The sequence below is a fragment of the Colias eurytheme genome, chromosome 27 (assembly GCF_061535395.1).
Source record: "Colias eurytheme isolate Ceu_HAF_F1 chromosome 27, ilColEury1 Martin Lab GWU primary, whole genome shotgun sequence".
Classification (NCBI taxonomy): Eukaryota; Metazoa; Arthropoda; class Insecta; order Lepidoptera; family Pieridae; genus Colias; species Colias eurytheme.
The window spans coordinates 5388012-5414012 of NC_143006.1; the positions used below are offsets into that span (position 1 = coordinate 5388012).

The 26001-nt window shown below is 33.2% G+C and overlaps 2 protein-coding genes across 2 annotated transcripts; both read left to right on the forward strand.

The window, feature by feature from the left end:
* The first annotated feature begins 2847 nt into the window (after nt 1–2847).
* On the forward strand, nt 2848–4274 carry LOC149896909 (uncharacterized). Its single transcript, XM_090117313.1, has 3 exons — nt 2848–3346; nt 3473–3534; nt 3609–4274. Exons 1-3 carry the CDS (start codon nt 3072–3074, stop codon nt 3647–3649), a joined length of 378 nt encoding a protein of 125 aa, XP_089973439.1. The 5' UTR covers nt 2848–3071; the 3' UTR covers nt 3650–4274.
* A 1696-nt stretch (nt 4275–5970) lies between these two features.
* Nucleotides 5971–24913, forward strand: LOC149896910 (regulator of chromosome condensation-like). Its single transcript, XM_090117127.1, has 14 exons — nt 5971–6125; nt 6408–6503; nt 11017–11128; nt 11472–11559; nt 12687–12866; nt 13429–13560; nt 14109–14205; nt 15286–15423; nt 16003–16159; nt 16497–16618; nt 17725–17882; nt 19180–19338; nt 21470–21521; nt 22478–24913. The coding sequence occupies exons 2-14, from the start codon at nt 6413–6415 to the stop codon at nt 22768–22770; spliced, it is 1779 nt and encodes a 592-aa protein (XP_089973253.1). The 5' UTR covers nt 5971–6125; nt 6408–6412; the 3' UTR covers nt 22771–24913.
* The last annotated feature ends 1088 nt before the right edge of the window (nt 24914–26001 follow it).

Sequence of the window (26001 nt, forward strand, 5' to 3'; positions counted from 1 at the left end):
AAATAATAGCCTATCCGTACTAATATTATAAATGCGAAAGTAACTCTGTCTGTCTGTTACTCAATCATGCCTAAACTAATGAACCAATTTGCATGAAATTTGGTATGGAGATATTTTAATACCCGAGAAAGGACATATAGGCTACCTTTTATTGCGAAATAGGTATGTAGGTACCACGGGCGAAGCCGGGGCGGTCCTCTAGTCTATACTAATTTTATTAGAGGAAAGGTTTGTATGTATGTATGGTTTTCACGCATAAACTACTGGACCGATTTTGATGAAATTTGGCACAGATAATCTTTAGACCCTGAGAAAGAACATAGGCTACCTTTTATTGCGAAATACACGGGCGAAGCCGAGGCGGACCGTTAGTTTATTATAAAGCCATAGATTTATTTGTTTGAAGCATGGTTTGAGGATTGAACGAGTTAGTATCACTATACTATTCTTTTTCCAATAATCTATATATATAAAACTCAAAGGTGACTGATATAGTGATCTATCAACGCACAGCCCAAACCACTGGACGTATCGGGCTGAAATTTGGCATGCAGGTAGATGTTAGGACGTAGGCATCCGCTAAGAAAGGATTTCCCGAAATTCTTGCGGGAACGGGGAAAAACGGGGATGCACGTACGAAGTCGTGGGCGGAAGCTAGTTAGAAAATATATTTCCGTTGGATAGTCTGTTCAAAGACTATTATACAGTTTACACTAGCTATGCAATTTTACCCGCATTGATCCGCTCCTATTGGTCTTAGCGTGATGATAAATAGCATAGAGACTTCCTATTTTTTCAAATCGGACCCGCCGTTCTTGAGATGTGCGCGTTCAAACAAACAATCCTTAATAATATTCTGATTATTTAATAGGATGGCAATATTATATTAATCCAAATACTTAAGTTATAACTATAATTTAATACATACTTCAGAAGCATTTTCAGTTTTGATAAGGTTTTCGTCGGTTTAACGAGATATATGTTGCGACGCTCCCTTATGAGTTTTGGTCATTATTTTTCACTCGTAGACTACAAATATGCTACAAATTATAAACTTGACCATCCATAAGATGTATAGGTAATGTTTCTTCAACTCATGCTTCGATCAAATAGGAACTGGGGCCATATTATGACCTCCTATTCCCAGTATTCACGTGGTTTACACCATGAATTGAACTGACTGGCAAATTCATACCTATAATAGGTACCTACCCATGGCTCGACCGCCTCCTTGGTACAGTGGTTGACGCGTGATCGTAGCACCGAGGGGTCCTGGGTTCGATTCCCGGTGGAGACGAAGAAAAAAAAAAGTCTCGGTCTGGTAGGACACAGAAGGCTGATCACCTACTTGTCCCTAAAGAAAATCGATCAGTGAAACAGATGTATAATGCATCTGCCCCTTACCCCACTAGGGGACATGGGACTTCACACACTTACCCATGGCTGGTTATTGCGATCATAATAATATGAGTTTGCCAATCAGTTCAATGTGGTTCAATTCACGGTTGCATGGAAATACGACGTCATAATATGATCCCTGAATGGGTAAAGTAAAAATTCAAATCCAGTTTATGTAATATTCATATGAAATGGGACTAACGATAGAAAAGAGTTACAGTAGACTTTATTTTTTTCATTTTGCGTAAAAGTAAACGACCGGTGCGTTTAGTTGAAAATAATTAATTTTATAAGATTTACAATATGGTGATCATGGACCAATATACTCAAGTGGACTACCAATCGCCATACTAAAGATCGTAACACTAAAACTTCATATGATGGTGATCCATGAAATCTAAAAAAAATGTGATGAAAAAAGTGCAAACGTACGTACGTACCCATGAACTATTTATGTAGGTACTATCATGTGTAGTAGGTATAGATATTTCTTATTTTTTAATTATTTAGAGCCATTTTAGAGCATTAAACCAACTGCTCTAAGTTTTTTAAACTGCGTAACTACTCTGTCAAAGTTTTAAACCATTTTTATAAATTATTCATGTTTTATAGTAATTTACAATTATGTCCGCTGTTTTGAACTTTATCCCTTCATATCAATTATATCGTCACGTGGAACCTGTACCGAAATCACAGACTAATTTTTTATCATTTATTTATGGGCAAACAATTTTCATGGCAAACAGAATACTTAATCGTAGCTCACGAAATCACAATTCTTATAAGAGTGCATAAAAGTGCCGTACCTGTAGCCATACTCCTATTCTGCATTTTCAAATTCGCGTTTAGTATTCACATCGGAATTCGACAATATATTCAACGAACATTCGTATAGTGTGTTAATAATGTGAAAAATTAATAAAAAAATATACCGGCCGAATTAAGAACCTCCTCCTTTTTTTGAAGTAAGTAGGGTAAAAAGTGACATAAGATTATACGATAAATTCAGTGAGACAGATGTATAATGCTCTATAACACCCCCCCCCCCTCCCTCCCCCCCCGCTTTGTGTTAATATACTTACGTTAAGAAAATGTGTATGTATATTCTTTATTTGCATACAATTCGGATATCGCAGATCCATATTTTGTTAGTAAAATAAAAACCTAAGTAACTATTAGTGTTAGTAATTATATCTAAAAAACTAAAAACTAAGTCCTAATAACTAATAACTAAGTCCACCATAGGACACTCTACGCATAGACAAGTCGCTTTGATGCAACAAGTGTACGCACAAAGTGTCCCATGATGGGCGCACTTACATCCTCCGCAATGGTCCTTATTATACTGTTGGAACTGCCCCGCACTCTCCTTAAGGTGATGAATTAATTTTTCTAACATTTACGGCCCTTTTTAAACCTTCGTAATGTTTATATTATTAAAGTTGTCGTGATGAAAATTCTTGACAAGAAAGTTCAATAGTAACACAATACGTCTACCGTTTTAGAAACATGATTCCATGATATTTTCTCGATAGAAAAAAAATACAAAGTTCTCATTGTTATTTTTTATTAATCTCTAGCATCTTCAAAATAACAAACGTAAAGTTACGACTTTTTGGATATTAACTATAAAATATACAACCTATACGTCTACCGATTTAGAATTTTGAAATATGCGATGGTTTTTAAATAAACAAGAAATACTTGAAATTAGCGCGCGACCAGCCAATATAGCGAGAGCCGCCCTGTATCTTCCTACCCCGATCGCTGCACGAGTCATTCCCGCTACGGCCGTCACACGGGGAACTTGTGTCGCTCGCGCAATCGTAACAAAGGGTGACAACACGATAAGACAAAATGAGACAAATGGGGACAATAAAGAAAATAAGAAGAAGAAACATAAAGGTTGGAGGAAAAAGAATGCTTACAATTGGAACAAATTAATGAAGTAAGTTGGTTTTATTTTAAATTTGATGATAATGGTATTATAGACGATGTTTGATATGTACCCCTGTTTTAAGTAAATAACGAATGTGTAAGGTTTTTTCATTTATAGCATAGATAATCTTTTCAGAAATCCGGAATCCAGAAGGAAAATAAACCCACTGATTGTTCACAATGTGAACCCACTCCTTCGTAAGTACCTTTATTCAGTCAAAAATGTATGATATCAACGCTCTACTGGTTTTATCGCATGATTCCATTTTTAGCAAAAAGCAACAAAGTGCAAAGAAATAAAAAATCATGGTGAACTTAGTGGAAGTATGGTGGACTAAATATGGAACAGGAGCTCATTGGAGTAGTATTATATTTAAAAAAAATACGAAAAAATTTCAAGAATTACATTTCTTAGTGGGTGGTAGATAAGTATGTTGTATAAAGAAATTGATTTTGATATTTATTTCATTTATACTTACTACACCTGTGCGGGAAATTGCTTAGTACTAAAACAGGTTTATATTCATATTTACATAGTAATGTGAGTTTTCATTTCGAAAAATTTTGTGTAAGTACATATATTAAATTGAGTTCCTGGGTGATCTGGAAACACAATTGGGCCCGGAAGATGGCGCTGCAGTCACTCCTCCTAATCACATGAACCGATTTGGATGAATATTTGTGTGCACATTTCATTGTTGTGGGATGATTGGTTGATTCGTTTTCACATTAGCTAATATTAGTATTTTTGTTGTAAACTTAATTTAATGTTTATAATACATTATTATTGGTATAAATAAGCCAGTGTTCGTCTCACATTGCTGTACCTGCCTACCTACCCTACCAGGGCCTAACTTTGTTCTGGCTATTTTATTTTGATTATTTGTAATGAATAATTACAATTATAATAGAGTGCAAAAAATAAATACTTACATGCGTCAATATATTTTGTGTTTTTTTTAAACAATTTTTTTATTTAAAAAAATATCATTCCGACCGCGGCTTTGCCCGCGTGGAATTAGGTTATATCGTGAATCCTGTTTTATCCCACAGAAGTGTTCAGTTCGGATAAAAAGTATCCTATGTGTAAATCCAGGCAATTAGCTATATTTTATCAAAATTGGTAATGTAGTCTTGACGTGATTAAGTAACAACTAACAAAAAAATATACAAATTAACATCCAAAGTTTCGCATCAGTTTTACTGTATTAGTGATATCTTCCACTCTTGACTTTGACTGAGAAGAATTAGGGTTTATAAGTTCTTTCAGAAATAGTACCTTTCATTTCTGGGCATGATGTAATATCTACGTCAGCATCAAATTCTATCTAAATCAATTCAGTAGTCCGCGTTATTGAGTACCATTTCATTTTTTCAGAGTAACAATATTTTTTGTTATTTAAAGATTATTTATAACCTGTATTATTTTGTATTAAAGTAAACATTACGAAATAATAATAATTATTAATAATGTCTAAGTAGTTGTTAAAAAGAAGATTATTTGTTTATAAGCAAGAAAATAAAACCAATAAAGCAACAATTAAATAATTATGTATAACAATATTATAACTGTATGACGACTCCATACATGTTTGTCCCGAGTCGGCCAGCGGCAGCGCGGCGAGTTTGCAAGAATGACTTCGCGCACACCCGCGTTCGCGATAGCGAGCTATTAGACTCCGCCCGCCAAGCAGTGGATTTTTTTTTGTGTATCGTCTTAAAAGAGAAGCTGTTTGTTTGCGAATGACGGCCCAGAAATCCGATGTGTGTGCTTGAGCGAACATCCCGGAGGCGCTGCAGAAGCGTGGCAGTTTCAACAGCATTCGGAAGGCATTATTAAACAGGACACGAAGAGCATATAGCGATCGATCCTCATAGCTGGCCCATAGACTGCTCGTGTAGAGATTCTGACAGAACACCTTAAAAAGCATTATTTTTACGTCCTTACTACAACGAGCAAATCTACGAGCCAACATATTGGCTCTAACCGCCAACGCTCGTCGCTCCCGCTCAATGTCCACATTGTCTCGGAGGTCATCGGTAAGCATACCTATGCCCAAGGTATTTAAATTGTTTAACTAAATAGCAAACTACACCTACAGTTATCTGACACTACGTTTACATCTTTAGTGTTAACTTTATAGTGGTTCAAAGGAACGCAAGCGAAGCCGCGGGTGGAAAGCTAATCTAGTAATTAATAGAATCTAAGTCAAGCCTAGGTACTATAACGTTCTTCTAGTTAACTAGTAGATGATAGTTATTCACAATATTATTTTTTCAGTAATGTATGAAGGGCATAATCATAAAATTCTTCTATATGTGCTTACTTTAAATAATAAATTACTCTTACAATCGGTTTAAGTTACTACAGCATGTTAAAAACTAAAAACTATAATTTCTGAACAAATTCGTATTTGATATCTCTCGATCTCTATCCATTTGATACATTTATTATAAAACATAAAAAATATGAAAAAATATAAATAAAACAATAATGAACAATGTGTACATATTATGTTGTACAATATTCTTTCGCTGTTGAAAAGCAAATTCAAACATATTTTATAGTCTGTGACAATGACATCACTGAACTTTAGTTATCTATGGTTTTATCTAATCTGTGGATTGGCCGCTGTCGTTTTTGTTCGTACATTCGTAGCCAAGCGAAGCGAGTTTTGGAGATGTACGGGATTTGCACTCTGTTGAAATAATACGTCATCTCGTATTTTAAAGTGATTTCATTTACTCATTTGTAATTTGGATTACTAAATCTAATATATAAAAAGCCAGTAAGTAAATAATTTAGCTTCGGTGCAACGTTTTCTACCTTTGATTTGGATGCGTTGTTTGTACTGTGTAATGCTATACAAATGCATAATATAACCTATCTGCGCTTTGCATAAATCTGTGATACCATAGCCTTGTAATTGATGCAGATGCAGGCAATGTGGAAATAAAACGTTAACGCGATTATAGAAGCTACGAAAACGTCATCAGTGCGAAGCGTTCGGACTGCGTAAATTTGCCGCGCTCCAAATCTGTTTACTGACGCGTCCATTACAATATTGCAGACATAATGCCGGCGGCTCGGGGTGTTAAAAGGACGGCATCCAAATCGTCTGCTGCAGCAGCTTCAACGGGACCGAAAAATAAGAAAAAACGCGGAGGTGAGTTTACAAATGTAGCCATAGCACTTGTTTTCTTTACATTTCTACGACGTCAATGACCTGTCAAACCATGATGGCGGGAAATGCATCTCCTATACTTCGCTTAGATTGGCGCCTTTTTACATTTTAAGCGATTTGTTTACATTACAATAATCCTATAATTAGCACATTATGTATGAAGAGCTATTAATTGCCTCTAATGTATTATATATTATTATTTTGTTACGTAAGCGTCGGTTCTTAGTGGAATATTTTGAGGTTAGTCGAATTATCACCGCTTAGTTTAGGTACGTTCTATTTTTTGCCGATACTTTTGAGTATTTGCGTCCTTCGCAGTTATCAATATAAGTGCCTGTATCGATACTGAATGGAAACAAGAATATTTATCTTTATGTTCTTTAATAATTACGAATTGTATGTTTGATCAAAACAATGCTATAATTATATATTTATGGAAAATACCATGTCGATGACCTTCGCCGTAATGTAATGGTTTAATGACATATTATAAAAAAAAAACTATAATGCAATTATAATGTGAAAACATAAGTTAGTAAAATCTAATTTTCACGAATTAAACTTATATATTTAATATATTAAATTATTATAATAAGACAAGAATAAAACGAATCATACAATTTGTTATTTAATTAGGTCTTGAGTAATTTTGCATATATATCATGGTGATAACTATAAACTAATAAATATAAAATTCACAATACTTAAAGAAAAATAAGCATTTTGAGAATATTTACTGCATGTGATGTAAAATTATAGTAATCCTAGAAAATCTTTTTTGTTCACACTTTTGTTCACATTTTAAAGTATGTATAATTATTGAAACAGTATTTTCTAGTTTACATTATCTACCTTATATGTAGTATCTTATCTCAGTACAATAAAATGGATGAAATTTAAACAGAATACTTTTTGTCTACGATACTGACTTTATTATCCAAATATGTACTTTAAATTCACGACAACTGCATAATCCTAGACGAAATGTCCTTCATTTGACATCTAAGTCCTGTGCAACTCCCACAAGTTTTAGATTAATGTTCATTACTTAAAAAGGTATCTTGCACAAATAAAACTGATAATTTATTGGAAATTAGGTCATTTCCTAAATTTAAATATTAGTATGTATGTGTTGAATCATTTTTAAAGGACATTCAGAAACCGTGTTAAACTTTACACAGTTTTAAACACTTTAATATACACTACTAGCTGTGCAGCCTGGCTTCGCTTGTGCTACATTGTCAAAGATTGGTTGTACCAACTCGGCAAGCTTTGTAGGCTTATGCACAACACTCACAAAGCATAATTGTTATTATACATAAACTACTCCGTTCCTATTGATCTAAGCGTGATGATATATAGCCTTCCTCGACAAATGGGCTATCTAACACCAAAGGAATCTTTCAAATCGAGCCAGTACTTCCTGAGATTAGCACATTCAAACAAACGAACAATTCAGCTTTATAATAGAAGTATAGATTTAAACAGAAATATTATCATAAAGGATGATAAAATATTACACAATCAATAAAAATACATATACACACATGATAACAAAACCTAACTAATAAATGACATTCGCACATTAAGTTTTCTATGTAACGAACTCTATCTATGTATATAACTCAAAGGTGACTGATATAGTAATCTATCAACACACAGCCCAAACCACTGGACGTATGGGGCTGAAATTTGGCATGCAGGTAGATGTCCAATAAGAAAGGATTTCCCGAAATTCTTGCGAGAACGGGGAAAAACGGGGATGCACGTACAAAGTCGTGGGCGGAAGCTAGTATACAATAAAATTACTCTGTTATTTCCATCATGTATAATATTTTATAAATCTACACTTCTACACTAATATTATTAAGAGGAAAACTTTGTTTGTTTGTTTGTTTGTTTGATTGTAATGAATAGGCTCATAAACTACTGGACTGGATTTTAAAAATTCTTTTACCATTCGAAAGCTACATTATCCACGAGTAACATAGGCTAGGTTTTATCCGGGAAATCCCACGGGAACGGGAACTATGCGGGTTTTTCTTTGAAAACGCGGGCGAAGCCGCAGGCGGAAAGCTAGTATAATATACATCTCAAATAATGTATGTAAAACATTTGTAATATACGTCCATTATTTTTCATGACTTGTGATTGTATAGGAGTTTAATTTTATCTAACTACACTCACCGGCACGGAATCTTGGCCACTTACAAATTTGCCGATAAAAAAAGTTTGAAGTGTTTTTCACGATTTTTTTGTATGCAGATATGTTAACATATTATTCCTTTAATTTTATGATAAGAAATCATTATGTTTGAGAATAATCTTTTACCACTTTTTAAGATTTAGTCGAAATTTGTCATTTGTGCGGTTAAGCCGAAGTTACGAATGGTTCGTTTTAAACTTTTTACGATATCGTTTATGCCGTTTTAAGATATTGTTAGTGTTGTGCTGTAGTCAATGATCATAAAAAACAATAAAAAATGCCGATAAAATCTGAACAACCTGCACGGGCCATCAAAATGATAGACCAATGACTGCCGCAACATAAAGTACCTAATGTACAGTACGTACCACGTTCAGCGATGCACTATGTATGGAGAATATACCAGGAGACTGGCAGCTATACGTGCAGACCAGAAAATGGACGCATGAGGTGCACATCAGCTCGAGAAGACCGGTTTATTGTTCAAAAGATACTCAGAAATCACTTTCTGACAGTTGTTGAGATACGCCATCGGCTCAAAAAGACCAGGACAATAAATGTGAGTGAGCAATCGGTGAGAAGACTAATGAAGGAAGTTAATTTAAAGGTTTGCAGACCAGCACGCCGTCCAGAACTCTTCAGACATCACAGAGAAGCACGTCTTCGTTTTGCACGAGAACATGAAAACTGGACCCACAGCCAGTGCTCTCGTGTGGTGTTCACAGATGAGTGCCAAGGCACTCTTCGAGCTTCTGATAGCCAAGAGTCAGTATAGAAGAAATGAGAAGAGAGATTTTCACCCATCAACACAACTCAAACGGCGATTTTTCATGGAGGCTCAATAATGGTATGGGGAGGTGTAAGTTCCGATGCTCGCACGGAGTTAGTTATCGTAGATAATGGCTTTAATTTGATCAGGTACATCGAGGAAATTCTCTAGGAACATGTTCAGCCCTATTACAGGTTTATCATTGAAGAAAATTTGCTACAAATACACTATTATGCACGTCCGCATGTCGTGCGATGCGTTTAAGAGTACCTTCAAGAGGTTATTATTGAAAAATTGTAGTGGCCAGCTCGTATCCCGGATCTTAATCCAATAGAACACATCTGGGACATGCTTAAAAGAAACATAAAGTTTGATTCCAACTCACAACCAATGTTGGATGAGCTTAGAAATACAGCTGGGGCCGTTTGGTACACTATAGCTTAAGTGGACATCAATAATGTCTTCTAGAGTATGCCAGAAAGGATGCAAACAGTGTTTAAGGCAAGAGAAGGAAACACCCAATATAACAAGGTTAAATTTTTTTTATGGAAACGCTTTTTTCTAATTTTTGTGCATTTTTTAAGAAATCATTTAAATTTCACAGGAAAAGCGTAAATTCTTCTTTAATTCATATCTACGCGGTAGTACTTCTTATAAACTTCAAATTATTACTAAAAGTTTGTAAAAACATTAAATTAACTAGTTTTGATGAATTTTTTATTGAATTTTGTAGTAGAAAAGAAATAGTGTAATTTTTCGCAGAAATTTGAAGTGGCCAAGATTCCGTGCCGGTGAGTGTATGTTTACTAAATCTTTTTCATTGCGATCTGAGTACATGACTTTACACTTGAATAAAACATATTTGAAATAAATGTTATGAAGACATTTTCTATTGTTGTTCAGATTTATCTGAAAAATTACTCTAAGCATTTTTTAAACTTTTTTCTGAAGAAATAAAGAAATAAATATACTTTATGAAGCTGTATTTAATGATCAAATGTGTAAAAGGGTTGGTACTAGTTTACCTGATAATAAATTGTAAATAAATAAAACTTAAAATAATATAAGATCTTTTCACAAAACAATAAAACCATATCACCAACTAGCTGTGCCGCGCGGTTTCACCCGCGTGGCTCTGCTCCTGTTGGTCTTAGCTTGATGATATATAGCCTATAGGCTTCCTCGATAAATGGGCTATCTCACACCGAAAGAATTCAAATCGGACCAGTAGTTCCCGAGATTAGCGCGTTCAAACAAACAAACTCTTCAGCTTTATAATCTTAATATATATAAATCTCGTGTCACAATGTTTGTCCTCAATGGACTCCTAAACCACTTAACCGATTATAATAAAATTCGCACACCATGTGCAGTTCGATCCAACTTGAGAGATAGGATAGTTTAAACATGTAGGTACCACGGGCGAAGCCGGGGCGGACCGCTAGTATTAAGTATAGATTACAAAGTATTCCACCAAACGTCACTAAATATTATCATTCATAATCATATTATCATTTCAGCGATACAGCTAGAGATACCAAGCGCTCCGAAACGGCGTGGTTGTGTGCTTACGTGTGGTCAAGGAGACGTGGGCCAACTGGGTTTGGGGGAAGATGTCATTGAGACTACCAAGTAAGTTATATCCTACTAATCACTACATAGTATAAAATAAAGACGGGTTGCACTGGGGGAGCGCCGGCAGAAGTGAAAACTTGATTATTAACGTTCAGCACGTTTGATATTTTGGAATGGTATCCGTCTTACGCATGGAATATAAGGGCTTAAAAAAAAACATCCGTCTTACGCTTTTTCGATCAGGTCACGTGTCCTGACGCGAGTTTAAGATTTTATACCCATTACAGAAAAAGTGCTCAACGCCGCTAAAGAAGTTTTCACTTCAAAAATATTGTACTATGCCATGATAGACATCAATCATGGAAGAAATTAGTTTCATTAATTTTTATTTTCTATACAGATTCAAGGTGGTATCGGCCTTGGGGAGTAAAATCGTGGATGCGTGCGCGGGAGGCATGCACACTATAGCACTCGATACAGATGGAAAGGTATGTTATTGTATTAATCTTGCTACTTTTTAATGTGAAACACCATCAAAATTGGTACATCATACATAAGGTACGTAAGGAAATATACATGTCAAGTAAACACACTAATTCAAAGTATAACAAAGTCTGTATTGTCTGACATTGATAGCTACGAAACTAATTATTCCAAAAAACTTAAATAGATTGAAATAAAGACTTTGGATTTTAAATGCTGTTCACTGTAAAGCATCAAGCATCTTTGATAAATCGTTAAAATGACTGATTGAAAGAGATGGACTATTTCTAATTTAGTGTCATTATTTAGCTAATATTTTTATAGTAAGATATCTTTTTTTTTTTCAAACAATATTAAAAGCAACTAGATGTATGTTTCACATTAAATTCTTCCGTATTTTATCTCATTAACAAAAAATTTAATTATATAGCTATTTGAAAATGTAAATGTTTATAAATGTTGATTATATGGTAATTATTGTTGTAATTACCAATAATGTTATATTAATGACTTCTCTGTAGAACTCATTTTGTTATTTAAAGTGAAAAATTTTTACTTTATATGATTTTTGTTTTTAATTTAATTACTCAGATCTTCATAAATAATTGGGTTCACTACAATATAATGTTCATGTATGATAAAATAAATTTGTCAAAAACCTATTGATATATGCATTGAACAAAATATGTTCTACTATGAAAGTTATATTTAGAGGGTAACGTAAAATTACTTACTTGTCTTGAAGGCTAGATTGTTATTAATAATTAATATACAAAGAAAAAAAAATACTGTAACAACTGATTATTTTTATTAACGTAAACCCCTTTTAATATGGATGATTTTGAAATTGATATTTTTGTTTTATGGCATTCAAATGTTTTATAAATATAAATTTATAAAGAATAGAAAAAATTCGATCACGAGGCGGTGTGTCCCTTAGACACATAAAACTGAAAAAATAGAATAAATTCGATCGCTCTGGCGGGTCACGAGTGGCTGGGTTGGTCAGGCATCCGCCCCGGAATGGCGCGAAAGGATGCGGGTTCGAGTCCCGCTGAGTGATCAAATATTTTCTATTCTTTATTAATTTATATGGATGATTTTCTTGAAATAAATGAATTATTATTAACAGGTGTGGACGTTCGGTTGCAACGACGAGGGAGCCCTAGGGCGCCCGACCACCAACGAGCAGGAGGAAGGGACTCCGGCCCCCGTGAAGCTCCCCGCTGCTGCTGTCAAGATATCCGCTGGGGACTCGCACTCCGCAGCCCTATTGGAGACCGGGGATGTATACGCTTGGGGATCTTTTAGAGTGAGATATTGTTAATTGTACATAATGAAGACTTTTTATCAAGAAAATATACATATTATACGGGAGGGTGCGTTTAAGGTGAAGTAAAAATTATACAATTATTGATTTTGTAAAAAAATATAGTATCGAGTTTCAATTTAACTCGAACTTAACTTTAAAAATTGATTATGTACAATATTAATGTGGCTTTGTATATAAATTTAAGCAAAGCCGCGACCAGAAGCCAGAAGGTAGTTAAAAAAATCATTTATTACAAGTACACAAGTTTAGAAATAAAACAAATTTTCTTTCCACAACTTTATTAAAATTAAAAAAAAAGCCGGGTTGCACTGGGGGAGTGCCGGCAGAAGTGAAAACTTGATTATTAACGTTGAGCATGTTTGATATTTTAGAATGGTATCCGTCTTACGTTTTTTCGATCAGGTCACGTGTCCTGACGCGAGTTTAACATTTTATACCCATTACAGAAAAAGTGCTCAACGCCGCTAAAGAAGTATTCACTTCAAAAAAATATAAACCTAATATGTTACACTTAAATAATATTACAATTTAATATTTTCAGGACTCCCACGGCAGCATGGGTCTCGTAGTTCGAGCTCGTGAAGGCAAAGCGTGTAAAGAACCGCAAAAATTGACGATACCGGAAACAGCAGTGTCCATAGCTTCCGGCGGCGACCATCTTGTTGTTTTGTCTGTGAGTTTGTCTTTTTATTTTATGAGAGCTTCAAAGGAAATGATCATGGGAATGTCATTTTTCACCATGATAAAGAGTAAGTGCTAATTTTCTTCATACACAAAAAAAGCATATAATTTCAGCATGCACAATGTGCATACTGAATTAATATGTACATAAAAATACTTCTTTAATCATTACTATGTTAATTATTATCTGAATATGTACCTTTTTCCCTTTTCCTTTCCAAAAAAGTATGCAACTTTTTTGTCACATAATGCAACATCAATACAGCACTTGAGCTATGGCTTAAAAAGTAGTGGTGAAAACACTGGCCATTTTATTTTTCCTTAAATTACAAATGAATATTATGAAAAAAAGTTATACTACATAAAGTTTATATATTTGGGGAAACTAAAGCTTGTGTTGGTTCAAATCTGAGTTACAGCCTTTAGAATCCCCTCACTTCGAACATTTACTGCGTATAAATGAATTCTATTCTATTCTACTCTACTGTTTATACTTTATACACAAATTTAAAATAAAATAATTTAAATACAATTTTCTAGGTGACCGGAGCAGTATACACAATGGGTTGTGGTGAGCAAGGGCAATTGGGCAGATTGGCTCAAAGATCGGCCAGTAGAGATGCAAGACAGGGATTTAGTGAGTATTTTAATATTAATTATGTAATATAATATAATTATCTATTTGTAAAGACTGTTCAGCCATTCTTCACTACATAGTATAAAACAAAGTCGCTTTCACTGTCCCTATGTCCCTATGTATGCTTAAATCTTTAAAACTACCCAACGGATTAGGATCCGGTTTTTTTTTTAATAGAGTGATTCAAGAGGAAGGTTTTAGTATATAATTAATTAGGTTTTAGACAAAGCGGGCGAAGCCGCGGGCGGTAGGCTAGTTAGTTATAAGTTATAAATAGTAACTAACATGACTTACTTTTACTTCCTACTAATATTATAAATGCGAAAGTTTGTGAGGATGTGTATGTGTTTGTTACTCTTTCACGCAAATACTACTGAACCGATTACAATGAAATTTGTACACATATAGAGGGTAACTTGGATTAACACATAGGATAGGTTTTATCCCGGAAATCCCACGGAAACGGGAATTATGCGGGTTTTTCTTTGAAAACGCGGGCAAAGCCGCGGGCGGAAGTCTAGTTCGTATATAAAATGAATGTAAGTATCTATGCGTCTGTTTAATCTTCAAAGCTTGAGTTTTGAGCATGCACATTCAATTCATTCATTGGTCATCAAGCAATTATAATGAATATTGACAATATTGCAATCAATCATCACTTATGTTCATAATTTTTATACACAATGTCAAGTAAAAATAAAAAAAATAGTGCAAAGTCCTTCCATCTGTATAATTGAAACTTGGTTAAGTATGGAAATGAACAGTGCTTTCATATCACCATCCATTGTTTTATTATACGTTTTACACAAGCTTGTTGAAATTGAAATTACTTCAAAAATTAATTGAACTTTTTGACTTGTTGGCGTCATAAATTGAAACAGAGCCACCTGGCAACACTGTTATTCGGGAAGACATCTTTGATTTACATTTTACATGGCATTTTATACAATCCTTTTGTTATCCTACTTTTTACAAAAATATATAATTGATATTAATTGCTTTCTATTATACAACCCGACATACATAAGAGGTCAAAAATCAAATAAATAAATAAAATAAAAAAATCGTTTTTATCACCAGGTGCTTTGTTGGTGCCATCAAAGGTGACCCTAAAAGCTGTAGTGTCCCACATTTGGGCGGGATACCACGCTACATTTGCATTGGACGCGAATACTGATAAAATGTTCGCTTGGGGGTTGAATAATTATGGCCAGCTCGGTGAGTTTTTTCTTTTATTTATAAAAAAAAAATCTTTATTTGAATTAATACATAAAATTGTCATATTGGATTGGGGTTCAGGCCCCCTTACTAGGTATAACCTGTATTAAGGGGACCTGTTCCTTCCCTAGTATTGATCTCTTGCATGAATTAAAACACAAATTTAATTTATATTTAACTAGATAATTTGCTGACTTGACAGGCATTCTGTCTCCGCAAAAACTGTTAAACGCGTGAGGTTTTAACTTAAAATATGTAGTCGGATAATAGAAATCTTCTTTGTATTTAAATACAATAATATTTCGCAATGCCCAAATTATATGTCATTATGTTACATATGGTATATCAATGTCAAATATCATCAAAATCAGTTCAACGCTTTTACCATGTCAGAGTTTCAACCATAATTTAAAAAAATAAAAATCGTTTCTTTGTTTCATAACACAGTGTACAATAAGCATTGAATACAATAAAAAGAAGTTGCATATTATAATAATTATGATTAATGTTTGGATAATCGATTTTTCTTTCAATATATCCGGTTTTTTTTACATAATTGTTATTTTTTATCATCAACAGGTGTAACAGGCGAGAAACGCCGCGTGGCACTATACTCTCCTGCAGAATGCGATGCTTTCCCACCTTCAGCGACCGCAGTTGCCGCGGGACAACACCATTCGCTTGCGATGGACGCCGCGGGGAAAGTTTATAGCGTGGGACGGAGTGAATATGGGAGGTGGGTAGAGGAAAATTGCGGAAAAGGCAAAAAAACGGCTAAAATTGGGAAAAAATCACGAAACTTGGGTAGAAATTGCAAAAAAAAATCGCGAAAAAATGTGAAAAAATCACAAAAAAACGTTAAAAAAAATGTAATTTTTGTGAAAAATTGGGTTTTGAAATGGATGAATACGCTTAGGGGTAAAAACATTTTGTGAAATCTGGCAGAATTCAATATTATTATTATTATATTTTTTGAACATACATTTACAAAATGTCATTCAATCAATTTTTTCATACAAATTCTTTCCATACCTACCCACACACATACATATAAAATTTTCCACACATTACAGACTGGGCCTCGGCGACAGAACGACAGACGCAGAAACATTGGAGCCAATACCGAAGCTACAAAATAAGAAGTGCGTCAGTATAGCCGCCGGTACGAGCAACTCTTTTGCGGTCACTGATTCCGGTATGTTTTTATTTTAAATATTATTTATTTAGGGCCGATTTTTCAATGCTTAGATAAAACTTATCCGTCCAATAAAGTATTACACGATAATATTAAAATGTCACGTAAACTGCCAAATACGGGCAATTAGAATACGTTTTTAAAATGGTAGTTATGGTACATTATTCTACGAATAAGTTTTATCCAAGCATTGAAAAATCGGCCCTTATTAGTATGGGGAATATGATTTTTAATAATTTTTGCGTGTACAATAAAATTTGCTATGTGATATAGCAAATCATATTATATTTTACAAGAACAAAATTTAGAATTCCTCCTAAATATCTAAAAAAAAGTCAAAAGAATAGAAACAGTTAAAATTCTTCAATAAATTACACTAGTTGAAGCATCACTTGTATTAAAAGTTGGCTGTGTGCATATGTAGGATAAAGTACAGTGATGTACTAAATAATTATAATTATAGAAAACTAGATTTCCGCCCGCGGCTTCGCCCGCGTTTTCACATCAAACCCGCATAGTTCACGTTCCCGTGGGATTACCGGGATAAAACCTATCCTATGTGTTAATCCAAGTTACACTCTATATGTGTGCTAAATTTCATTGTAATCGGTTCAGTAGTATTTGCGTGAAAGAGTAACAAACACACACACATCCTCACAAACTTTCGCATTTATAATATTAGTAGGACATCTCATAAAATCTGCATACATCCACATATTTTAAAAAAATCTGCCTTTATCATATTTGATTTAAATAATCGGCAGATTGACTGCCAGTCACAATTTATATCATTATAAAATGCTATATAGTATATTGTCTATTATTTTGAGACACTATTTTTGTTTCTTTTGAAGTGAAACTTCTTTATCGGGGTTGGAAAAAAATTTAGTGTAACATTTTTTCGTTACGCGCCATCTTGTTTTTATCCCTTACACGCGTGATTCCACGTATTTCTGTAAAGTTGCATATAGTAAATTATTTTTTGAAAAATAAGGTCATAAAGAAGTTTCACTTCTTAAGTGTGTACACTAGTACACGCACACATTTTTTTTTATGATTATCATTATTATCTATACTCTAAAGGATATTTCGTTTTTTTTTCCCAGGCGAAGTGCTAGCCTGGGGCATGGGCAGCGAGGGCCAACTCGGCACCGGGTCTACATCAGACGCGATCGAACCCACTGCCTCCGTGTGCGTGGGGCTGGGCAACACCACCACACCGCTGCGGATATCGGCCGGCGGGCAACACAGCGTGCTGTTTGTGGTGAGATTGTAGCGCTCTAGTAGCTGGGGAGTACATCGGACATCGAACCCACTGCCTCCGTGTGGCTCTGGGTCAACAAAACCGTAAATTCGTACTAGTAAACGAAGAAAAATATGGAAAAAGAGCGTGTGTGCCGAGCACACGTGTCAGAAGTGAAACTTCTTTGGCAAGATTCAAAGATACCAAAATCTGTGATGGTATTGCCATGACGTGACTGAAATTTTACTCTCAACGCGCCTAAAGAAGTTTCACTTCAACAATAACAGACTATAATTATTGTATAGTCTGTCCACTATAAGAATTGCTTTTTGACAGCTCGACGGGTGATACCAGAAGTGATGTTCAAAAGATTATCGATTGTGATACCATTTCAATTATAAATTCAAAATATTATCATAAATCGAATCAGGTACGTAAATAATAATTACAACGTAAACGTACTAATAAGATATATAATAATAAGACCACATATCTATGCATTGTATGTTAAAACTAAACTTAACTAATATTTTATTATTTATTGGTTTCTATCTTACAATTTGGTTGTCTTTACGTTTAAATTATATAACATAATAGAAGAGTTTTTCTGTATCGGATATATTTTACAGAGTATTTCTATCGATTATTTTAATCTATCGACCCATCATTGAATAATTCTGTGTAGGCATCACTAAGTGGGCGGGACCTGTCCATGAAGTACGATAATTATTTGTATGACATTTTAACATAGACAATACAATTATACATAGGCGTGCATCTGTCAAAAAGCAAATAATATAATGGACAGAGTATAGTGTACAATTTAATAATATTCATACATTATATGAACAGCTCTAAGGTACCTTTTATGATTAAAATAAAAAATAAATAATTAAATAATAACATATAAATATATTTATTTGTATATTAAATATTTATTATTTGTGACATAATTATTTATATTCATTTATTATAAATTATATTCAATATTAACGCAAAATGTACCTAAATGTAATGCACCATCAGTGAAAAATATTAAATACTAGCGGTCCGCCCCGGCTTCGCCCGTGGTACATATGAAAAATAGATGTTGGCCGATTCTCAGACTTACCCGATATGCACAGAAAATTTCATGAGAATCGGTCCACCCGTTTCGGAGGAGTATGCAGACTAACATTGTGACACGAGAATTTTATATATAAGATGTAATCTGATAGCTATAAGACCGGCCTCTATACATATTGTAATATCGCTCTTATTTTGTAATCCTGTATTTTTGTTAAATAATTTTTAATTCATTCATTCAATTTCCTTCCAGGAGGATAAATCGCCGCAAAAAGAGAAAACACCGCAACCGGAAGAGGAAGTGACACCGTCGGATATAGAAATGGCGGACAAACCGAAGGCTAAAAAGGCGAAACAAGAGCAAGATGAACATATATCGTCGACCAGTTCGCAGAGCGAGGCTAAAGTTGATGTAAGTATTTGAGTTGGACTCAAATTTGAGTTTGAGTCAAAAAATTGAGTTTGATTAATGTTTAGTAAACTATAAACTTACCATGATAAACTATTATTAGTTAGACTCAAGTATATGTGAACTATGAAATCGTCATACTCAGATGTTACTATTAAAATTGAGTTAAACTCAAGTATATTGAAAGTATCACTCACTATGCTAAACTCAAGAAATTGAGATAATCTCAGGTACATTTAATCATAATTTTACCATACTTAAGTGATTGGTAATTTTTCCACTCAACAATCTTGAAAATCAATTTTTAATATTGATGGTATTACCACAAAACAATTTAAACACAGTCTAACTTTAAACCAGGGATCTGTCACTTTAATAGTTGTCTATGTGACATACGACAAAACCAACCAGATTAAGGGCCGATTTTTCAATGCTTGGATAAAACTTATCCTTCCAATAAAGTGTTACACGATAATGTTAAAATGTCACGTAAACTGTCAAATACGGGCAATTAGAATACGTTTTTAAAATGGTAGTTTTATACATTATTCGACGAATAAGTTTTATCCAAGCATTGTAAAATCGGCCCTAAAGAGAACCCGTGCTTAAAGTTTAACACTGTCTAAAGTTTTTTGTGGTAAGACAGTTAAAGTTTAAACCCTAACTAAAAAATATTTTTTTTATCTAAGATCTCTATGAATAACACGTTTTGGGTTAAATGTTAGAATTTCAGGATTTTAGGGCTGATTTTTCAATGCTTGGATAAAACTTATCCGTCGAATAAAGTATTACACGATAATATTAAAATGTCACGTAAACTGTCAAATACGAGCAATTAGAATACGTTTTTAAAATGGTAGTTTTATACAAGCATTGAAAAGTCGGTCCTAAGCTGCTTAAGAATATTCTCTTTGTATATTCTTCATTATTTTTATTTTTTGTTTCTTCATATCTTTTAATTGAATGATGAACAGAAATTGATAAAATCATGCTATATAGGGCGCTAAAAGAAAGGTGGTGAACAGTTCCAGCTCTACGAATAAGAAAATTAAGAAACAGAAGAAATAGGTTTCTTTATATTTCTTTTTTTTATGTTTATTTACTTTAAAAAGCAGATGATTTTTCTTTTCAAAACAATTTTTGTTGCTATGCGTGTATGCCGAGCATACGTGTCAGAAGTGAAACTTCTTTGGCAAGATTCAAAGATACCAAAATCGTCGCCTTGCTCCATGACGTGACGGTATTGTCATGACGCGACATTGAAATTTTACTCTCAACGCGCCTAAAGAAGGTTCACTTCAAAAAAATAATATAATTAAATCATCTGCTTTGTGGGAATTTGGTTTTAAAAATTAGAAGGGAACGAGTCATGTGGTTGTTTTTTTATTTTATTTTCAAAGCATTCATATGCATTTCTTTATTAAAAAAATATAAATTTTACAATTAAAATGTATTATTTGCATAAAAAATGTAGCAAACATAATTACATAGGTAACAAAATAATATTATTCAAAAAAATATATAGTAGTTTAGTTCAGTTATAAAAAAATGGTGGTGGTTTAGTTTAATTTAAAAAAGTAACTACGGGTTTTATAGTTTGTGATGTCTTGCATCATTGAAGTTTTAATTCATATACTGGTATTTTTAAACGTAAAAGTTGAGCCCAAAAAAATAATATTTTATTTAAAAATATTGGTATATGGTGTAATAAGTATAGTATAGTTCTAGTATATAATATAGTAGAGCCATTTTAATAGGCAACATTTGACAGTTCAACAAAATTCAACAATGTAGCCTAGTAACGACGACATAGAATAACATGATATTTCGTTTCGTTAGAACTGCACATTTGCTGAACTTTTTTCAATTACGATTACATATTTATAATAATAATCACCGATACAAACCATTCTAAACATAATAAACAAGTTCGATTGACAAATGTTTCAAGTCCGTATCGATTAATTCACTTTAATCGATGTTTTTAAGCAGGTTAGCTCTCTTCGAAGATAAAATTGATAGACGTCAAATGTTGCCTATTAAATTGGCTCGACTGTAGTATGTAGTATCTAGTATGTTTTAGTAGCATACTTATATTGTATCAAATTTTTAATTTATAACATATAACTTTCAGAAAATTAACGGAGACGAGAAGAAGGAGACACCTATGGAAGTTGACGAAACTGGTAAGTTTTATTACTAACTAGCTTACCGCTCGCGGCTTCGCCCGCTTTGTCTAAAACCTAATAAATTATATACTAAAACCTTCCTCTTGAATCACTCTATCTATCAAAAAAAAACCGGATGTATGAATAATGCATCTGCCCCTTACCCCACTAGGGGACACGGGACTTCACTTTAATAAATTATATACTAAAACCTTCCTCTTGAATCACTCTATCTATTAAAAAAAACCGCATCAAAATCCGTTGCGAAGTTTTAAAGATTTAAGCATACGAAGGGACATAGGGATAGAGAAAGCGACTTTGTTTTATACTATGTAGTGATTACTTAATTATTATCATTATCTATATATGTATATAAAATTCAAAAGTGACTGATATAGTGATCTATCAACGCACAGCCCAAACTACTGGACATATCGGGCTGAAATTTGGCATGCAGGTAGATGTCGTAACGTAGGCGTCCCCTAAGAAAGGATTTTAGAAAATTCATCCCCTAAAGGGGTAAAATAGGGGATGAAAGTTTGTACGATGCAAATTTATCTTTTCCACGCAGGCGAAGCTGCGGGCAACGGCTAGCTTATAAATTTGATAAAATACTTTTTGTTGTTGGTCCTAAAGTGAATATGAGTTTATTATACGGCTATTGCTACTTATTGCCAAAAAATGACTGTATATCTATTGGACTATTAAATTAATAAGTCAAATTAAAAAAATACTTCATTTAAGTTTTTATTTAAACTATGGATTAATAATAATTGGAGATAATGATTGATGTGTGTATAAATTCAAATTCGTCCATTATCCAGTATAAGTAAAAAAAAGTAAAAACACTTTATTGTACAATGCACACAAAAATAACATTTACAAAAATAGTAAAACTAATGGACAATTTTTTTTTTAAGTTTTACCAAGAGGCAAATAAAACAACTGTTAACCATTAAACATTACATTCACAGATAAATCTGACAAATCACAAGACGACAACAAACAGACAGACGAACAGAGCGCAGAGGAAGTGTCTGAACAGGAATCCAAACCCGAGACCATGGACACATCGAGCCAAGGCACCGTTGACAGCGAACCGGATAAAGTGGAAAGTGTCGACAGTGTCGAAAGTGTCAAAAGTGTCAGTGCGGAAAGTGTCAAAAGTGTCAGTGCGGAAAGTGTAAAAAGTGTCAGTGCGGAAAAAAGTGCGGAAATCAGTGAAAATCCCGAGTTGAACGGGACGGAGGCTGTTGACACTGCGTGATATTTTCGTAAGTTTAGTTATATGTTTGAATAACTTAATAAGTTCGTACTTAGTCGAGTTGGGCTTACTATTGTAAGTGTCAGATGCATAATGTTTTCTTGTCGACTGCGTTCGTCTGTATGTCGTTGGGAAGCCACAAAATCGATGGTCCGGTGTAAATAAGCGATGAGTGAGATAGATTTCTATATCATCTATTTATATATTTGTAAATAATGTCGACGTAAGTGAGAGCTTGCTTCGTATATTTTAATATAAACAACCTGTAATTCCTGTGTAAAAATATCATATAATTGTGTAAGATTTGATTTGCGGTGAAAAAAACGTTATAAAATGTTTCATGACGTAATATTGGGTTTAATTGCAGATATTTTTAAGTTATGTTTTTGAAATATGTATTGAAAATTAAATGTATAAGTCAATTTTAAAAGATAAACTTAAGTTTGGAACCAAATGTAAAACCTAGTATACTAATTTATTTGTCTTTAAAATTCTAAGCATTTGAAAACAAACTGCTGCGAAATGTATTTTTTAAATTTTTTGTATCTGTACGTCACGATTCAGGAAATTCAAATATTTGTTTACCCCTAAGTTTTAAAGGTATCTTGGCAGAATGTTTGCCGGATCAGTTAGTTACAAATTAAAAATATTTGCAATTAAACTCAATAACTGCCATGATAAAAATTCAAAAATTGATTAAAAATATTTGTCTACACAATTTGGCCTGCAAAGAGAATCCCAGAATATTTTTAAGATAACAATTTTGGTGGTAAAAGCATTTATTTTATATATTTGTTAAGATTTACATGTAATGTCGTCAATTCTATTCATGTCACATACAATTCTAATGTCAATACATAGATTTTCTGTAAAATAACCTATAAGTAATTACATCATAGACAAATTTTTCCCTCTCTCAATAATAGATTATAGACTTATTAAGTTATTTAAACATAAAAATATTTATAATTCAATTTGAATTGAAGTTTGCGTTAAGTTTACTTTAGTTTTGACATACTTTTGTACTAAAGAATTATTTAATACTAGGTTTATTTAACTGTTACTAATATCTGACATAAAATTATGAATATTGACTCTATATTAATTAATTATTTCTAAAAATATATTTGGTTCCGACTACTGATGAAATTAACTTGAATAATATTTATTAAAAACTAAAATCCGTTTTATTTATTCCAACCCTATATATAAAACTTGTATTAGTCGTAAAATATGTCGAAAATAATGTGAATTTAACAATGAAAAACATAAAATGCCTGTAATATAAAATATTTTTACATGCGTTTAAAAGTTTTCAACTTACCAAGTTGATTTGTTCGAGGCCCGTCATGAGTTCCCTAACTTTAAGTTAACATAAGTAAATGGTTGTTATACTTGCGTATTTTTATTGTACGGACCTCGACAGCGCTCAAATGCGGTCACGATTACATAATTTATTATATATTTTTCGTAAAAAAAATATTTTTTGACTGATTATTTTTCTATGTATTATAATTGAGCTAAATGACAATATATATTCTAACAATGTTTAGGCATACATGTCTATGTCTAAAATAATATGAAAGCATTAAAAAATGCACATTTTTAGTATCAATTATCTTTAAATGGTGGCCAAAAAACGTTTGAGTGTTTTCTTATAAAATGGCTTTGTAAATGCAAATTATATTATGTTCGTGGCCGTAAGTGTAGTTACATTATGTAACGGACTTTAGGTGAGGTTGTTAGGTTTTATGGTTAATAAATAAATAAATTAAATATAAGCGAATATAGTATGTTGTAAGCGTGGATAGTATGTTACGTGTTAGTTTAGTATTTTTTGTTCTATCGCTATTATTCTATAAAACCATCGACATAATATATTATCTGTTTAATTTTTTTCGTTTTTTATCTGTATTTCGAATTTAAATTTGAAATAAATCAAATTGCGTTTATGGAATGATAGCGATACGACTGAACCCCTAGTATTTTGTTGAAAATATCTTTATTTTATATAGAAGAAATGTTTTCTCCTGTGCATGATTCTAAAAAGTACAAAACGTACGTCTCTGTCACGCAATGCTATATTTCTTAATTGTTAAAATATGATTATAGTGTATTGTGTTTTATAATAAAATTGTAGTGTAAATTTGTGTTTTATTTCGATTATTTCTTACACAACCCCTCATACACCCCATTCTGATATGCAAAATGACTTCCTTGTCCTGAATAATATAAACGTCAACAGATCTAATAATATACTCTCCCAATTTAAAACTATTCATGATACTTTCACATGTAATTAAAAAAGACATTTTTTGAACTACTACTGACTCGAAAGTTTGATTACGACTAACGTGTGTGATGACGCTTAAGCGTATACAAACACGCACTGCGGTTGGCGTTTTGCTTAACCCTTGGGTATCATCCGAATATTCTATCTATTATTTTGAAATTATTTTTTTTAATCATGAACAATGCCAATGTTATTATAATAATGTGAATATATTATGTAGTTAGCTGTCCTATCCAGCAATTTCATTTATCAGCATCATCATAACATACCTATGGCTATGGCGAATAGCGAGTGCAATTGTAGGGAAAGTTTACAAAAGTACCAATCGACATTTTTGTATGACGCCGCAAGTCCTTGCGCTAGTAGAGTCAACTAAATATTATATGAAAAAGGAAAAATTGCAATTTTATAGTATTATTAAAACTGAATGTGGGCTGGAACATTGTACGATCCGATGCGCAGGAAACACTTTTTAAGCATTAGCGGGACGTTATGGGACCTGTGCGCACCCGCACTCGCACCTGCGTCCTGCACCTAACTTGCGAACCGCCATTAAGTTTGAATCGTGAATAGATTTTAAAAAAATTCGAATAAATAAATCAACATATTTTTTCCTTGCTATCCCCCATGCATCTACCATTACCAACAATACTGTAAGGAAAAAAAAGTTGGGCGTCTAGTCAAAGCTAGCAGCTTGAAAGTAATAATTACTGATGAATAGTGTACCAGGGATCCTGTACTATGCGAACTATAATATGATACAAAACATAAGCCTATTTATCACCATTTCATTAATGTTCGGGTGGTTTTTGCTTTTTTTTAGTTAATTAACGTACTGAATCACAAAATCATGTTCAGATCGTAACCGATTTTGTTGCTACCGGACTATTCATTAGAAATTATTAGGCTGGCGCCTGCTTTTGGAATACCTGTCTTAATTC

Excerpts from the sequence above, each read along its gene's own strand:
- LOC149896909 (XM_090117313.1), top strand. The coding sequence starts at position 3,072 with ATGCGATGGTTTTTAAATAAACAAGAAATACTTGAAATTAGCGCGCGA. Across the intron at positions 3,347-3,472 it reads AATTGGAACAAATTAATGAA|AAATCCGGAATCCAGAAGGA; the intron begins GTAAGTTGGTTT and ends TAATCTTTTCAG. Across the intron at positions 3,535-3,608 it reads CAATGTGAACCCACTCCTTC|CAAAAAGCAACAAAGTGCAA; the intron begins GTAAGTACCTTT and ends TTCCATTTTTAG.
- LOC149896910 (XM_090117127.1), top strand. The coding sequence starts at position 6,413 with ATGCCGGCGGCTCGGGGTGTTAAAAGGACGGCATCCAAATCGTCTGCT. Across the intron at positions 11,129-11,471 it reads GATGTCATTGAGACTACCAA|ATTCAAGGTGGTATCGGCCT; the intron begins GTAAGTTATATC and ends TTTTCTATACAG. Across the intron at positions 13,561-14,108 it reads ACCATCTTGTTGTTTTGTCT|GTGACCGGAGCAGTATACAC; the intron begins GTGAGTTTGTCT and ends ACAATTTTCTAG.